This window comes from Jaculus jaculus, chromosome 4, assembly GCF_020740685.1.
Source record: "Jaculus jaculus isolate mJacJac1 chromosome 4, mJacJac1.mat.Y.cur, whole genome shotgun sequence".
Lineage (NCBI taxonomy): Eukaryota > Metazoa > Chordata > Mammalia > Rodentia > Dipodidae > Jaculus > Jaculus jaculus.
The window spans coordinates 24,089,279-24,106,764 of record NC_059105.1 but is presented as its reverse complement, the minus strand read 5'-3'; the positions used below and the strand labels follow the sequence as shown (position 1 = coordinate 24,106,764).

Here is a 17,486-nt window from a genome sequence, read left to right as displayed (position 1 = left end):
TCCCCACCTGGCAGGTGGCTCCCACCTGATTGAGCAAGCCAGAGAGGACAAGCAAGATGGAAGACAGCCTCATCAGGGATGCACTACCACTTTTTGCTGTTGGTTCATTTTGTTTTTGTTTTTCTGAGGTAGGGTCTCATTCTAGCCCAGGCTGACCTGAAATTCACTCTGTAGTCTCAGGGTGGCCTTGGACGAACTCATGTTAATCCTCCTACCTCTGCATCCCGAGTGCTGGAATTAAAGGCGTGCACCCCCATACCTGGCTCACTACCACTTTTTGTTGTATTCAGTAGTGTAGGTTCAAGCCCATTATGGAGGAGGGTGGGACTACGTGGGAATACACATACCAGGAAGGGGGACATTGAGGGTCACTTCTCAGGCTGCCTGCCACAGCCCGCCATGGCACAATGTATGATTCTCTTTCTATGTCCTCTGGTCTTCAGGACTGGGTCTCACTAGGAGCATAATACTGTGTTCAGTGTCTCATCCTGGTATTTTGCTTTTATTTTTTCTGAGGGAGGGTCTCACTCTAGCCCAGGCTGACCCGGAATTCACTATGTACTCTCAGGGTGGCCTCAAACTCACTCATGGTGATCCTCCTACCTCTGCCTCCCGAGTGCTGGGATTAAAGGCATGCGCCACACACCTGGCCCCCTGTTTTACTTCTTTAAACGTTGAAACCCTAGTGGTTACATCCTCAGATAGATGTACCCAGGGAGTCACAGGCTGCCTGTGAAAAGCCAGCTGCCCCTTGTCCCTGTTGATCTCTTTCCAAGACAGCTGATTCTCCTCAGTGACATAGAACATTTTTGAGTTACTAATCTTTTAGTCAGAGCAAGCTTGGGTCCCTTGTCAATACTTGAGAGGCCCCTGAACTGGAGGAGCACAAGGGGAGAGCCTCACCCTGCTGCCATTGCCTGCACCCACATGAGCCGCAGCACAAGGCTGGAAGCACAGCAGGGTTCGTATCGTGGTAGAGTAACTCTCATCCCTCGTGAACAAGACTAGTCTCACTCACCTCCATGTGCCCTCCCGCCCCCGAGACCCTGTCCCCAGCTCTGCCAAGTGTGCAGGCTTCCTCTGAACCTCCCTAGTGCCATCAGCTCTGCTGTTGGTCCATGGCAATCTCTAGTCACTATGTTTTAATGTCTCCCTGCTCAAGATCCATAGGAGATTACATCTTTGGCTACTCTTGTTATCTGTATTGTAAGTAATAAACTGAATCTGATAGTCTTGGTTTTTGTTTGTTTGTTTGGCTTAGTACTGGAGATGGAACCCAGATCATTGCATATGAGAAACAGAACTCACTATCACTGAGCTACATGCCAGTCCCAGGCTCATATTTCTTTACTGGTGAATCTCAGCCCTAGCCTTGCCCTCTGCCAAGGACAAAATGGAAGGGAAACTAGGCAAGAGGGAAGAGGGCCTCGACCAGGCTCACCCTAGTTTTAGACCATACTCCATATCAGCCCTTGCCCAGTGCCAAAGTTCTTTTCTGTCATCCATGCTTGCTCCTTCAGCTACTTGAATCAGATGGATTCTGGCCATCCCAACCAGAGAAACTCAGCAGGCTTGTGGGAACTCATCTTGGCCCTGACCAGCTCCCAGGTGCATCAGTATTTGAAGCAGAGCCTGAGGCCACCTTCCTCAACATTTTCTATGTAGACTACCCAGCACACAGCAAGGTTGACCTACATCTCACACTTGAGTGTCTGCCTCGTGAGTGTCCCATCCCACATTTGCATGAGCTTGAGGTCACCTTCGTCAGTACTGCCAATGTACACTGCCCAGAACATGGCAAAATTGACCTATATCCTCCACCTGCATGTTTGCCTCCTGAGCGTCCCGTTTCACACTTGCAAGATTTGTCACTGTACTAGATAGTAAATTTCTGTTAATCCATTCAGTTTTTTCACGGTGCTGAGGATTGAACTCAGGGTCCCGTACATGCTAGGCAAGCATCCTATCAACTGAGCTACATCCCTAGCCCCAGATCCATTTATTTTAGGTGTTTTATCTTATTTGTTTTTTTTTTCTTTTTCTTTTTAAAATTTTATTAGCATTTTCCATGATTATAAAAAAAATCCCATGTTAATTCCCTCCCTCCCCCCCACTTTCCCCTTTGACATTCCATTCTCCATCATATTACCTCCCCATCACAATCATTGTACTTACATATATACAATATCAACCTATTAAGTACCCTCCTCCCTTCCTTTCTCTTCCCTTTATGTCTCCTTTTTAACTTACTGGTCTCTGCTACTAAGTATTTTCATTCTCACGCAGAAGCCCAGTCATCTGTAGCTAGGATCCACATATGAGAGAGAACATGCGACGCTTGGCTTTCTGGGCCTGGGTTACCTCACTTAGTATAATCGTTTCCAGGTCCATCCATTTTTCTGCAAATTTCATAACTTCATTTTTCTTTACCGCTGAGTAGAACTCCATTGTATAAATGTGCCACATCTTCATTATCCACTCATCTGTTGAGGGACATCTAGGCTGGTTCCATTTCCCAGCTATTATAAATTGAGCAGCAATAAACATGGTTGAGCACATACTTCTAAGGAAATGAGATGATTCCTTCGGATATATGCCTAGGAGTGCTATAGCTGGGTCACATGGTAGATCAATCTTTAGCTGTTTTAGGAACCTCCACACTGATTTCCACAATGGCTGGGCCAGATTGCATTCCCACCAGCAGTGTAGAAGGGTTCCTCTTTTTCTACATTCCCGCCAACATTTATGACCATTTGTTTTCATGATGGTGGATTATTTGTTTTTTTAAAAGGTCTTTTATTTATTTATTAGAGGTGGGCATATAGAGAGACGAAGAGAGAATGGGTATACCAGAGCCTCTAGACACTGCAAACAAACTCCAAATGCATGTGCCACCATGTGCATCTGGCTTATGTGGGTTCTGAGGAATTGAACCTGAGTCCTTAGGTGTCACAGGCAAGCACATCAACTGCTAAGCCATATCTCCAGCCCCTGTTTTAAAATATTTTTATGTTCATTTAGTTTTTTAAGAGAGAGGAGAAGGAGGGAGGGAGGGAGGGAGGGAGGGAGAGAGAGAGAGAGAGAGAGAGAGAGAGAGAGAGAGAGAGATATGGAATGGGCACACCAGGGCCTTCAGCCACTACAAACTCCAGAAGCATGCACCACCTTGTGCATCTGTCTTACATGGGTCCTGGAGAGTCAAACCTGTGTCCTTTGGTTTTGTAGGCAAGTGCTTTAACTGCTAAGTCAGTCCTCCAGCTCCTGTTTTAGATGTATTTTAAATTATGAGTACATGCTTTCTCTCAGAGATGCTGGCATGCATATCAAGAATTCATTTTTCAGTATTTATCTGTTGATAGAAAACACGTGCACATCGGCTGAGTTTTCAGAGCTACTCCTGAGCAACTCAAACCATCTCAGAGTACCGGACCTTCCCATCACTCCAAAAGGTTCCCTCACACTTCAAGTCAATCCTCAGCTCCAGGCTGAGCAACTCGGAACCCTGTGAACAATGAAGCCCGAGGCAAAGGGAAAATATTCTTTTAGGTTTGGTTTTTTGGAGTCACGGCTGTAGCCCAGACTGGCCTGTAACTCATTATGTAGCCCAGGCTGGTCTCAAATTCATGGCAATTCTGCCTTGGCCTCCCAAATATTCAGATTCCATGCATAAACTACTATGTTTGGTGAAATGTTCTTTGTGTTTTCTGTTTTTTTTCAAGACAGGTTCTCACTCTAGCCCAGACTGACCAGAACTCACTGTAGCCCTGGCTGGCCTTGAACTCACAGCAATTCTCCGACCTCAGCCTGTTGAGTGCTGGGACTAAAGGTATGCACCACCATGCCTGGCAAAAATGTACTTTTTAACGATTTTTTTTTTTTCTTGAAGAATTCAAGTAGTGAAAAACCATTGGAAAAAAAACTGGAAAGTGGGTATATTAAAACTCAAAATAGGAGCTGGGTGTAGTGGTGCATAACTTTAATCCTAGCACAAGGGAGGTAGGGTTAAGAGGATTGCTGTGAGTTCAAGGCCACCCTGAGATTACAGTGAATTCCAGGTCAGCAAGTAACCTACTCCACTGTGGACCAGGTCCACACCCGCAGTGGAGTAGGTTACTTGCTGCATTAAGTAAGGGGCGGCGGGGGTGGGGGTTCACACTACACTGCAAACCCCAGTAAGGGGTGCTGGCAAGATCTTGTTGGATCTGGGTGTGTGCTAGTTGATTTGGGGGCACGTTTAAGGAAGCGGGGCTTGGCTCTGGGTTCAACGTCAGGAAGAGGCTATTTCACGACTGATCTTTTCTAGAGGGCAAGAAGACAAATGCTGAACGTGTAACTGATAACGCAGCAGCAGTCAGCTGAAATGGGGGGACATCTGGCATGCTGGTGGCGTGGATAGAGTTCATGTTTTCCCCGGATCTATGGCATGGTCTGACATCGCAATGGGGAAACACTTAGTGGAAGCGGACGTCTCCATCTCTTCCTGCATCTCTGGCCTAACACTGGGACCACACAAGCCTCGGTTCTCAGTCGTGCCACGGCGCTGCGAGGATGAAAGGCCGGCGCTGCGGGGACGCCCAAAGCCCTGCTGGGCGTCAGGGGTCGGAGTTATTTCACCTGCGCTCACACGTACCCCTAGACTGGACAGGAAGCCTAAACTGAGAGCTAGGGCCGGCCTCCAGGCCCGGAACGCCCGCGAGACCGCGGTCTAACCCGCAGGCGCAGGCGCAGGCGCAGGCGCAGGCGCAGGCGCGCGCGGAAGGTAAGGTGCGCACGCGCCGCCCCGCCCCTCCCTCAGCTCCGCCCCTCCGCGCGCGAGGCACTCTGGGGCCGCGGCCGCCCCGCGTGCGGATTGGTGGCGTTCCGCGCGGGTGACTGACGGCGCCGCCGCCGCCGCCCTGGTGTCCAGCGGAGCCGCCGGGCCGCTGCGCGTCTGCCGCCGCCATGGACCTGTTCGGGGACCTGCCGGAGCCCGAGCGCGCGCCGCTCCCGCCTGCCGGTAAGCGGCGCGGAGGAGGGCGGCGGCCCGAGGCAGGCGCGCGCGCGCGGGCGGGCGTGGGCGGCGCGGGGCGGCCTGCTCCTGGCGCCCGGCCTCCGCCATCTTCGCCGCGCAGGAAGGACGGGCCGGCCGAAGCGTGTCCGCCCCCGCGCAGCCCCGAGCCGGGCCTCGGCGCTCGGCCGCCCGGCCCTTGGTGCCTCCGCGCGGGCACACGGGGCAGTGCTTCCCTGCCGGCGGCCGCTCGAGCCGCGGGCTGCCGGGCGGTGCGCGGAGGGCAGCTGTCACTCGGCCCGACCCGGCCTGGGGCGCGCTCCCGGTGGAGACGCTCGGCTTTCCTCGGGGCGGTCCTCGCCCGGCGCCCTGCCATCCTTGATCGGTCTCGTCCTTCGTCCTTGCCTCTGGCGAGGGCGCCGTGGCTCGCGGAGGGTCCGAATAGAATAACTGGGCCTGGGCTCTGTACTTGACCCAGCCGCTCCTTTTTGCATGACTGCTGTTAGACTGGTGGGTGGACGCTGGCCTTGGGTAGGCAGTGGAGTACCACCTGCGTGTGAATGTGCTTAGAGTAGAGTTTGAGGTCCCTGGTGTGCCTGTAACCTATTTTCGTAGTCTCTCTTGCGTTTTACCCGAAATTAATTTGTTTGCTTCAAGGGTAGGGCTTCCTTGACATGACATACAACTGACAGTCATCTTAAAAGTTGACATTTAGATGCAGTGAGGAGGGTCCGTCCGGCCCCTGTGTTTTCTGAACACAGCGTCCAGCCCAGCTGGTCACCTGCAGAGAGGTTGCATGGTGCGCTGGGGAACTGTTCCTGCTTACCAGGAGGGTGCTGACACTGTGTGTGTGTGTGTGTGTGTGTTATGTTACCTTATATTACATTACAATTTCTTTATTACAGACAGAGATAGACACAGGCAGAGTGCGTGAGTGTGGGCATCCAGGGCGTCCTGCCCTTGCAAAATAACTCCAAACGCAGGCGCCACTTTGTGTATCTGCTTTACCTGGGTACTGGGGAATCTAGCCCAGCCCATTAGGATTTACAAGCAAGTTCCTTTAACCGCACTCACAGTGTAATTTTTTAAAAAGCCTTAAAACTAACAAGATCTGCTTTCAGAATTTGGTGACAGGAAGCTGAGAGGGTTAAGTACTAGAATAACTGACATACTCAGTATCCAGAGTTAGCTTGGCAAACAGTTAAAAAGCAACAAGATGAGTCCAGCCTTGTGTCACACATCTGAACTACAAAGCAGGTGGGAGGCTAAGGCAGGAGGATCCTGAGTTCCATGCAGACTGGGCTACATAGTGAGACTGTGTCTTCAAAACAGCAACTGTAACAACAAAAAAAGCCAAAAAGATGAGATTGGAACACAGAAAACATAGTTTGAAGGAGAAAAGAACCAGATTTCACAGGCCTGTGAAAAGACTGGTTTTAAGCCTGGAGTGGTGGCGCACACCTTTAATCCCAACACTCAGGGGGCAGAGGTAGGAGGATCACCGTGAGTTTGAGGCCACCCTGAGACTACATAGTGAATTCCAGGTCAGCCTGAGCCATAGTGAGACCTTACCTCGAAAAACAAAAACAAAAACAAACAAACAAACAAAATACAAAAGAAAAAGTCTGTGGTTTAAAACATTACTAGTGCACCACACTTGGCCTTTGTCAAGCATACATGCACACATGATGTTCTGGTGCTTTGAATTTTCTTGTGAATACTGAGAGTAAGGTTAGTCATTTTCACCTTCCCCAAAAAAAGTTGTATGGGAAATGTAGTAAGACTGGATTCAAACCCAGCTTCTCACTTCTTTGTCCTGCCTTCTGTGCCTATTGTATACTAGTGATGCCCGCTCCTGTCAGGGTGTTATTAGCATACTTTACACACGATGGAGGTTGGAGTATATTCTGTTTACCGTCCATGTCTATGACCTGTTAACTTTAACAGCTCTTAAAAGTAGGAAGTGCAAAGAAAAGGGGGGTTAGGAAATGCAATGGATTTAAAAGAAGCACCAGGTGTACAGAGACGGATGATTGACTGCCCAGATCATACCAGGCATATTGTGTTCTTTTGGTTTTGTTTTCAGTATCACATCTAACAGTCATACCCACAAGACTTACATTAAAATTTTTTTTTTTAATTTTTATTTATTTGAGAGTGACAGAGAGAAAGAGGTAGAGAGAGAGAATGGGTGCGCCAGGGCCTCCAACCACTGCAAACCAACACCAGATGTGTGCTCTCCCTTGTGCATCTGGCTAACATGGATCCAACTGGGCCCTTAGGCTTCACAGGCAAGCGCTTAACTGCTAAGCCATCTCCCCAGCTCTTTTTAGAATATTTTTCTTACTTTTTTGTTTGTTTGTTTATTTGAGAGCAACAGACAGAGAGAGAGGCAGATAGAGAATGAAGGCTTACATTTTTATGATCTGGACAAAGAGTGTAGAAAGAATGTGTTAACTGTTTTCAGATGTTAGTAGGCTTTTACTTCTGTATGAAAAAAATTTAAATTGCTAAGTCAATTTTTTAAAAAAAGATTTTTTTTAAAGTTTTGTGTGTTTTTACTATCTTATTTGCAAGCATAAAGAGACAAAAAGACACACAGAGAATGGGTGGGCCAGGGCCTCCAGCTGCTGAAAATAAACTCCAGATACCTGTGCCACTGTGTACATCTGGCTTTATGTGGGAACTGGGGAATCAAACCCCAGTTGTTAGGCTTTGCACAGGCTAATGCCTCAACCACTGAGCTATCTCTCTAGCCTGCAAGGTTGATTTTTGCCTAAAAGAATTATGCTTAGAGCTGGGGAGATGGCTCTGCCATTAAATTGGCTGCTTGCTTGCAAAGCCCTGGTTGGATTCCCTAGAACCTATGAAAAACCAAATGCATATAGTGAGACATGTATCTGGGATTTGTTTGCAGTGGCGGGAGGCCCTAAAGAGCCCATACTCACTGTCTGTCTCAAATAAATAAACAATTACATTCATTTATACCAGAGATGGAACTTTTCTGTTATATACAAAAAATACTGATTTGAGAGTAACTTGGCTTTGTTTTTTCTTTTCTTTTTTATAACTGTTTTTTAATTGACAACTTCCATAATTACAGACAATAAACCATGGTAATTCCCTCATCTCCACTTTCCCCTTCACAAATCCATTCTCTGTCATATCCCCTCCCCTCTCAATTAGTCTCTCTTTTATTTTGATGTCATCATCTTTTCCTCCTATTATAAGGATTTTTTGTAGTTTGGCTTCAGTTTAGGTGTTCAGTTTAGGGTGTTCCACTTATTTGATTACTATACTAGTACAGGCTGGGGACAAATTCACTAGTAGAGCACTTGTTTGCATGGGTAAGCATTAATTAGTATACTATATTTGGCTTTATAATATAATGCAATTCAGAAAAACAGACCCCCCCCAAAAAAAAAACTCCTGATGGTTGGGAGTTGCTAAGTGGTAGATCATGTATTTTAGCATGAGAGCTCCTGAGTTCAATTCCTAGCACCTCAAATTAAATTAATGGTTCACTGCAAGTACTATTTGCTTGACAGACTGTCTTAAAATTATTTATTAAAAAAATATTGCAAGTTGGGCTGGAGAAATGGTTTAGTGGTTAAGGCACTTGCCTGTGAAGCCTAAGAACTCCTGTTTGAATCTACAGGTCCCATGTAGCCACATGCAGTGACACAAGCACACAATGTTGCACATGCGTACAAGGGGTAGTACACATCTGGAGTTCGTTCACAGCAGCTGAAAGGCCTTGGTGCACCCATTTTCCCCCTCTCTCTCAAAAAAAAAGTGTAGTGCAGGCTCAGTGTGGTGTCTCATGCCTATAATCCCAAAACTTGGGAGGTGGAGTCTGGAGTTCAGGAGAGTTCAAGGCCAGCTTTGGCTACATAGCAAGTTCAAGGCCAGCCTGAGCCAAATTAGACTGCCTTAAGGAAAAAAAAGTGCATACGCAAAAATTATTGCAAATGCAAACATAAAATGAAGATTACAGTATTAAAAGAAAAAGAAAACACAGGGCTGGAGAGATTGATTACTGGTTAGGGCGCTTGTCTGAAAAGCCAAAACCAGGTTCAGTTCCCCAGGACTCATGAGGCATGAGGTGGCACATGCATCTGGAGTTTGTTTGCAGTGGCTGGAGGCACTGGTGTGCTCATTCTCTCTGCCTCTCTCTCTCAAATAATTTTTTTTTTTTTTTGGTTTTTCGAGGTAGGGTCTCACTCTGGTCCAGGCTGACCTGGAATTCACTATGTATTCTCAGGGTGGCCTCCAACTCTCGATGATCCTCCCACCTCTGCTGTTCCCAAGTGCTGGGATTAAAGGCGTGCGCCACCACGCCCAGCTCTCAAATAAATGTTTTGAAGAAGAAGAAGAAAACAGCTGGGTGATAGCTCACTGGGTTAAGTACTTGCCTTGTAAGTATGTGGGCCTGATTTTGATCCCTAGTACCCACATAAAATGCCAGGCATGGTGGTGTGCTTCTGTAATCCCTTCTGTGAGGAGCTAGAGACAGAAGATCTCAAATAAATTATAACATATATTTGTTATAAAAAAATAAGGTGGAGAGAGGGCTGGAGAGATGGCTTAGCAGTTAAGGCACTTGCCTGCGAAGCCTAAGGACCCAGGTTCGAATCCCCAGTACCCACATAAGCAAGATGCACAAGGTGGTGCATTCATTTGGAGTTTGTTTGCAGTGGCTGAAAGCCCTGGTGCTTTTCTCTCTGCCTGCGCCTCCCTCTCTCATCAGTAAGTAATAAAATAAAATATTTTAAAAATATAATAAGGTGGAGAGAACTGAGAAAGACATTAACTTCTAGCCTCCTCATGAACATGCACCCATGCACACACAAACATATCCACAATCATTAACGTGTATACATACGCAATTTTTTTTTCTTTTTTAAAAAAATTATTTGAGAGCAAAATGAGAGAAAGAGAGAATGGGCACACCACGGCCTCCAGCCACTGCAAAAGAACTACACACTTGTGACATCTTACGCATTTGGCTTACGTGGGTACTGGGGAATTGAACCTGGTTCCTTAGGCTTCACAGGCAACTGCCTTAACCACTAAGCCATCTCACCAGCCCCTTCTCCCCGAAAATTTTTCATCTGAAATGTGTAGACTTTTATTTCTGGTTATTCCCGAAATATATGGCATCCATTTATGTAGTATTTACAGCATAATAAGTGTAGGTATTCTAGAGGTATTTAAAAGTGTTTAAAGATGCTTAAAAGTATTCTAGAGATGTTTTTATTTTTCAAATTAATTTATTTATTTGAGAGCGACAGACAGGGAGAAAAGAGGCAGATAGAGAAAGAATGGGTGTGCCAGGGCCTCCACTATAAATGAACTCTAGATGCACGTGCCCCCTTGTGCATCTGTCTTATGTGGGGTGGGTAGTGAGGAATTGAGCCTCAAACCAGGGTCCTTAGTCTTCACAGGCAAGTGCTTAACTGCTAAGCTATCTCTAGATGTTTAAAAGAATGTTTGCAGTCTGTATTTAAATACAATGATGTTTAGATAGGAGACTTTAACAAACTTGGATATTGGTATTTGGCAAGAGGGACATCTTTGCTTTGTGTTTTCTATATAGTTTGATGTCATTTGTGAGAAAAATGAAAGCATTTGCGATACCTCAATTTGTGCAGTGTCATCCTGAGGGTTAGAGTACATTTCTCATTTACAATATGGGTATAAAGCAAAAGTTACCTTCTGTCAATTCAAGGCTTTCTTATGTATTTAGGTACTTTTGACCTAAATGCTTTCAAAACATGTCCTTCCTTAGTTTATAAGTTTTATTTTAATTTTTTTTTTTTTGAGGCAAGCACAACAGACTGCCCCCCCCTTTTTTTTTTTGGTTTTTCGAGGTAGGGTCTTGCTCTAGCCCAGGCTGACCTGGAATTGACTATGTAGTCTCAGGGTGGCCTAAAACTCACAGTGATCCTCCTACCCTGCCTCCCGAATGCTGGGATTAAAGGCATGTGCCACTACACCTGACCTTTTTTTTTTTTTTTTAAATGTGAGAAAGAGGGAGACAGAATTGGTGCATCAGGTTCTTCAGCCACTGCAGTCGAAATTCCAGATGTGTATGCCACCTTGTGCAACCTTGTCTGGTTTATGTGGAATCTGAAGAGTCGAAAATGAGTTCTTAGACTTTGCAGGCAAGCTCCTTTACCACTAAGAAGAGCCCTTAACTTTTGGGGGTTTTGTTTGTTTGTATTTTTGTTGTTGTTGTTCTTTGGTTTGTTTTCACAAGGTGGGTCTCACTGTAGTCCAGGCTGACCTAGAATTCACTATGTTGTTTCAAGCTGGTCTGGAACTCATGACCATCCTCTTACCTCTGCCTCCTGAGTGCTGGGATTAAAGGTGTGCGCCACCACGCCTGGCTATAACTTTGTTTGTTTTAAATTTTTTTTGTTCATTTTTAAAAATTTATTTATTTGAGAGCGACAGATAGAGAGAGAAAGAGGCAGATAGAGAAAGAATGGGCATGCCAGTGCCTCCAGCCACTGCATACTAACTCCAATCATGTGCGCCCCCTTGTGCATCTGGCTAACATGGGTCCTGGGGAATTGAGCCTCAAACCAGGGTCCTTAGGCTTCACAGGCAAGTGCTTAACTGCTAAGCTGTCTCTCCAGCCCTATAACTTGTTTTTAAAAGAGAAGAGTCAGTACCTGTTTCATTTCTGTGTGAGCAGAAAGATGATATGGATGAGGTTCTTGAGCAATATGCATTTGTAGCTGTAAGTTATTGGAGGTTTTTGTTATTTTTGGGGGGGAGTGAAAAATGTAACTTATTGAAGTTCAACTCAAAAATTATAAGATGCTATAGTATACATTACACAAAGCACCCACAGCTGCACATTCAAGTCAGGTGGTTGGTTTTTTTTTCACAATTTTTATTAACATTTTCCATAATTATAAAAAAATAAAAAATATATCCCATGGTAATACCTCCCTGGTTGTTTTTTTTTAAATATGCTATTTATTTATTTCAGAGAGAGAGAGTGTGGGAGAAAGACACAGGGGCTGGAGGGATGGCTTAGCAGTTAAGGTGGTTGTCTGCAAAGCCAAAGGACCCAGGTTAGATTCCCCAGGACTCATGTAAGCCAGGCATAAGGGGGTGCACACGCCTGGAGTTCTTTGCAGTGGCTGGAGCCCTGGCTTGCCCATTCTGTCTTTCTCTCCCTCTCTTCCTCTCTGTCAAATAAATAATTTAACTTAATTTAAAAAGATGCAGAGAGAAAGAGAATGAATGGGTGCACCACAGCCTGTAGCCACTGCAAAGGAATTCCAGATGCATGTGCCACCTTGTGCATCTGGCTTACATGGGTTTGAGGGAATTGAACCTAGGTCTTTAGGCTTTGCAGGCAAGCACCTTAACTGCTAAGCCTCTCCAGCCCTGTTACTTGGTTTTTATTTTTTTATTATTTTTTAATATTTTTATTTATTTATATGACAGAGAAAGGGGGAGGGGGGGAGAGAAAGAGAGAACTGGTGCACCAGAACCTCCAGCCACTGCAAACAAACTCCAGACACATGTACCCTCTTGTGCATCTGGCTAATGTGAGTCCTGGAGATTTGAACCTGGGTCCTTTGGCTTTGCAGGCAAACACCTTAACTGCTAAGCCATCCCTCCAGCCCATTACTTGGTTTTTAAATGAGGCTGGCTTTCTACTTGATCTCTAAGAACAAGAAGTAGAACAAGGCTCTCTGTTTTGGGTGTATACTGAACTTCATAGGAGGTAAATGTGCTATGCAATTGCATTCCAAGAACCCATGTAGAGATTTCAAACTTATGAATACTGCTTGTACAAATACACATGTGATAACAACTGACCTTATAACAACAACTAATAAGATCAAACAATCATAATACTCTGCTGCAATAAAAGCTTTAACTTTGGGAATATTCTTAAGTAAAATAATGGTTGCTTGAATACAGGTAGTGTGGCCGTTGATCTGATAACCAAGATGGTCATTAAGGGGCCAAAGGTTAAGTGAATGTAACAGACTAGTAGCATGTAGAGCAAGAATCTTCTTGGCGGGCTGGAGAGATGGCTTAGCGGTTAAGTGCTTGCCTGTGAAGCCTAAGGACCCCGGTTCGAGGCTCGGTTCCCCAGGTCCCACGTTAGCCAGATGCACAAGGGGGCGCACGCGTCTGGAGTTTGTTTGCAGTGGCTGGAAGCCCTGGCGCGCCCATTCTCTCTCTCTCCCTCAATGTGTCTTTCTGTGTCTGTAGCTCTCAAATAAATAAATAAATAATGAACAACAACAAAAAAAATTAAAAAAAAAATCTTCTTGGTAAAGGGACGAGTTATATATAGCCTAAGAAAGGAGTAGGCAGGTACAGGGTTTCACTATGCTAACTTCAGGATTATATGCAACTGGAAATGAGTTGTTTATTTGGTAATTTTTAATTTAATACTTTTGGACTGCAGTTGACATTAGGTAACAAACTGGAAAGTGAGACCAAAAGTACAAGAGACTCCACTCCTCATTTTCGGCCTTTTATTTCCCCAGACACCCCTGTGTCAGTTGTATATTTAATAGCTTAAGGAGAGTTTTAGAGAAAAGCTGGAGAGTAGAGCAGTAACTTTTATTTGGAAAGGGATAATGAGTTGTTAAAATTTAAGACATTCTTTGGGAGTTTAAATCTTCAGATTTTTCAATTAAAAAGAAACATTTCCTAATGTTTTCCATACATCTTCAACTAGCTGAAACTCATTTTCATCATTATTGTTGTCTCACTGCCAGTGACACCAAGTTATAACATATCTCTCTCCATTGTAGCATGTTGTCCAACTAGGACTTAAAAACCCCTAAGTCTTTGATGGCTCCCTGTTTGTCAGGTCTCTGTTGAGATGCAAAAATAATATTTTCTTCTCCAGAAATCAATTTTTTTCATTGAAGGATTCTCTTAAGATTTGAGGGACAGGTGTGTGTATGTGTAACTTAGTGGTACATTCTTACTGTGGGGTCTATGCCATTTTCAGATTCTGATATCTCATGGGCATCGTGCATTGCTGCCATGTTGACTGTAACTACTGGAGACAAAGATCCCTGAGTACTGCCCAATAGGCAGGAGAACATTTGAAGCTAATAGCAAATGTATCAGAGCAGGGAGACCACAGATGTCTTCCCCTGTGGAAGGCCATCCAAGATGACCATTTGCTCTCTAAGCAAGTTTTCTGTGTTTTAGGCAAAGAAGCTCAAAAAGGACCCCTGCTCTTTGATGACCTTCCCCCGGCCAGCAGTACTGACTCAGGTACAGTCTGCAGGCTCTCCCAGGTGTGTGTCAACGTCTCTACTCATCCTGGGATTGTAGTTGTCTCAATATTTTTCCCTTTCCCCCGTTTCAACACACAGATGGTTTAGGTGTTGGCTGTCTTAAGTTTTGAACCCCTGGTCTCAGGTAAGACAGGAAGATCTGCTAGTGGCTAGCTCTGAGAAGCACTGCACAATCATGTGGAGCAGTTTTCTCAGTTTATTCAGTACTTCACTAGCTGACATAAACTCACCTTTATAAGACAGTTTTTATTTCATTGAAGTCATAGGACTTAATAGGTTCAGGATACTATCCACTGCAGTATGAGTTCCACTGGATTGACGCCAGAGTTTGAGTTTGTCTCAGTAACCTGCATAGGTGTCCTGGTGGGATGGATTCTGAATGTAGGCCTGACTGCTCTTTGCAGGTTCACTAAGTGTTGTTCTGTGTTTCAGGATCTGGGGGACCTTTGCTCTTTGACGATCTCCCACCTGCTGGCAGTGGTGATTCAGGTAGGTACTCTTATGATCTAATAGGATTTTCAGGTAGCATTAAATTATAGTACAGCATATGGTTTACTTACATTGAACTGGCACAATGTCAGGTGAGGCTGAAAGATTAGATGCTTTATATGACCTCACTGTTTTGTGTTTACTTATCCCTAACATCTTTGGGTTCACCTGCCAGAATTGGCTTTTAAGAATGAAGAGCCAGGGCTGAGGGCATGGCTCAGTGGTTAAAGGTGCTTGCTTGCAAAGCCTGCTCATCCAGGTCTGATTCCTCAGAACCCAGATATAGCCATGCTCATAAAGTGGCACATGCATCTGGCATGCATTTGCAGCTGCTAAAGTCTCTGGCATGCACATACATACACAAAAACAAATACATACAAACATTAAAAAAAATAAAGCCCAGGTGTGGTGGCACATACCTTTAATCCCAGCACTTGGGAAGCAAAGATAGGAAGGTCGTCTTGAATTCAAGGCCAGCCTGACACTATGTAGTCAATTCCAGGTCAGCCTGGGCTAGAGTGGGACCCTACCTCCAAAAACCATAAAAAGAAAAGAAAATTAAGAGTCACGCATGGTGGCAGTTGCCTGTACCACCAGCACGCAGGCTGACGTGGGAGTATCATGAGTTCCAGGCCAGCCTGGGCTGCATAAGTGAGACCTGGTCTCTAATAAGATAATTCAGTAATTCACTATTCTGATCTTTGCTATTAACCTTTAATTTTTTTTTTTCCAGTCTGTTATTGTGATTTGCCTTGTGGTCTTGACAGACTCTGCTAGATCAAGGATATTATTAGCACTGCCTCTTCCTGCCCTTGACAGTGGTCTTCTCCTGTGTGTTCTGTTAGGTAGAACATATTCCGTTGTGGTACCAGAGTCACATACCAGTGAGAACTTCTTGTTGGGAGTTCCTCTGGTGGGAGCCTGGGGAGAGAAGACGCCGGTGGTCTTTATTTTGTGTGCACTTACTCTCCTGATTAAAACTTTCCTTTTGGGCTGTAGAGATGGCTTAGCTGTTAAGGCACTGGCCTACGAAGCCTAAGGACCCAGGTTCGATTCTCCTTGTACCACGTAAGGCAGATGATGCATGTGTCTGGAATTCATTTGCAGTGGCTAGAGGCCCTGGCACATGCTCTCTCTCTCTCTCTAATTAATAAATAAATCAGAAAAATTAAAAACCCAACTTCCCCTTTTATTGTCAGGTAGAATTCTTACTACTTTTCTAAATGAGTTTTTGTATTTTTACTTTATTACCATGAAATCAGAGAGATTAGTTAGAAAAAGTATTATAGCTGGAAGTGGTGACACATGCCTTTAATCCCAGCATTAGGGAGGCATAAGTAGGAGGATCGCTGTTAGTTCAAGGCCAGCCTGAGACTACATAGTGAATTCCAGGTGGTCAGCCTGGGCTAGAGTGAGACCCTACCTCAAAAAATAAAACAAAAAAATGTATTATAGTGATATAAAATTTCTCAAGTTTTTAGGATCATAGACTTCTGCCCCTCAAAGCTATAGTATGCTTATACCATTTAGCCTTTTAACTCCTTTTCAATCAAAATAATTAAGTGAAAACAAGGTTCTTTATGGATTTAATTATTTTTTTTAAATGAAGGATCAACTTAGCTATTAGGCCAAAAGACAAGCTAGTAAAGATAAATAAACTGTACCACTATTAAGCCTGATTTTTTTTTTTTTGGAGATACATACATGCACACACACACACATATACACACACACATATACATTAATATGGTCTGGTCTTGTATCCCATATTTTTACTTTAATGAAGACCACACATTCTTTCCAAGTAGATAAGAACCATTTATGAAATGGCCATGTACTAGTCCCAGTAAAGAATCTATTATATACAGATCATGTTTTGTGGCTACCATGTAATTGGATTTGAAGTCAGTAACAAAGCTGTAAAGTTTCTTGATTTTTGAATTCAAAGGAAGAGTGTAACTTCATACACACATTGAGAAAGTGTACAACATAATGCTGGTGAAAAGACCTTGGGAGATTCTTTTGGGAACATTCATTACATTTTCTCATTAATTTGCTTTATTATGTAGGGGTAACATGTATTTTATAATACTGCAGAAACCTGCCCTTGTGCAGGTAAATGAATCTTGGCACAAGGATGTTTTCTTCTTTCCAGAAAAGACTAGGTTGAGTGAATGGCAGCATGCTTTTACACTTAAATGAAAAGAATTCCAGAACCACTTATTAGAATAGCAGTTGCTATTTTTGGATGTCTGGTATGAGAAGACCACAGCCATGGTTTATAGTCCTTGTCCCCATCAGCATTTAAATGATGGTGTCTTTACCATGTTATGGATGAAGAAACTGAGGCTGGAAGATTGAGTAACTTCCCTAACAGACACAGCTCTGAAGCTCACTTATACATTCCAAACACATGAGCGCTGCTGGGGTCCTTAGGTGTGGCTTTGAGTATAGCTCCATCCTACTGCCAGCAAGAACAGCTCCAGAACCTGCCTTTAGCTCATTTTGAGCCTTTCTGTAAACCTATTACTTTTTTTTTAACCTACTACTTTTTTGAACTTGTTCAGAATGTGTTAAGTTTGTTTACAGATTCAATAAACTTCCCTGTTTGTCAGCAAGGATATATGTCTCTATACTATTCCTAAAAGTTTGTGAAATTCTTCAATGAGAAGTATTTTGGACAAAGATTTTCAGAGTCTGGGTGTTGCCCAGTG

At 44.3% G+C, this 17,486-nt stretch overlaps 1 protein-coding gene across 2 annotated transcripts in view; it reads left to right on the top strand.

The window, feature by feature from the left end:
• Positions 1 to 4,906: 4,906 nt before the first annotated feature.
• The window catches only part of LOC101605597 (ILK associated serine/threonine phosphatase), a 31,061-nt gene continuing 18,481 nt past the window's right edge, over positions 4,907 to 17,486 (top strand). The window contains exons 1-3 of one of the 2 annotated variants that reach the window (XM_045148286.1): positions 4,907 to 4,996; positions 14,195 to 14,260; positions 14,716 to 14,772. In XM_045148286.1, coding sequence (XP_045004221.1) covers positions 4,942 to 4,996; positions 14,195 to 14,260; positions 14,716 to 14,772 — 178 coding nt within the window. In that variant the 5' untranslated portion in view covers positions 4,907 to 4,941. The remainder of the gene's footprint in view (positions 4,997 to 14,194; positions 14,261 to 14,715; positions 14,773 to 17,486) is intronic. The other variant, XM_045148287.1, reaches the window with a different exon arrangement.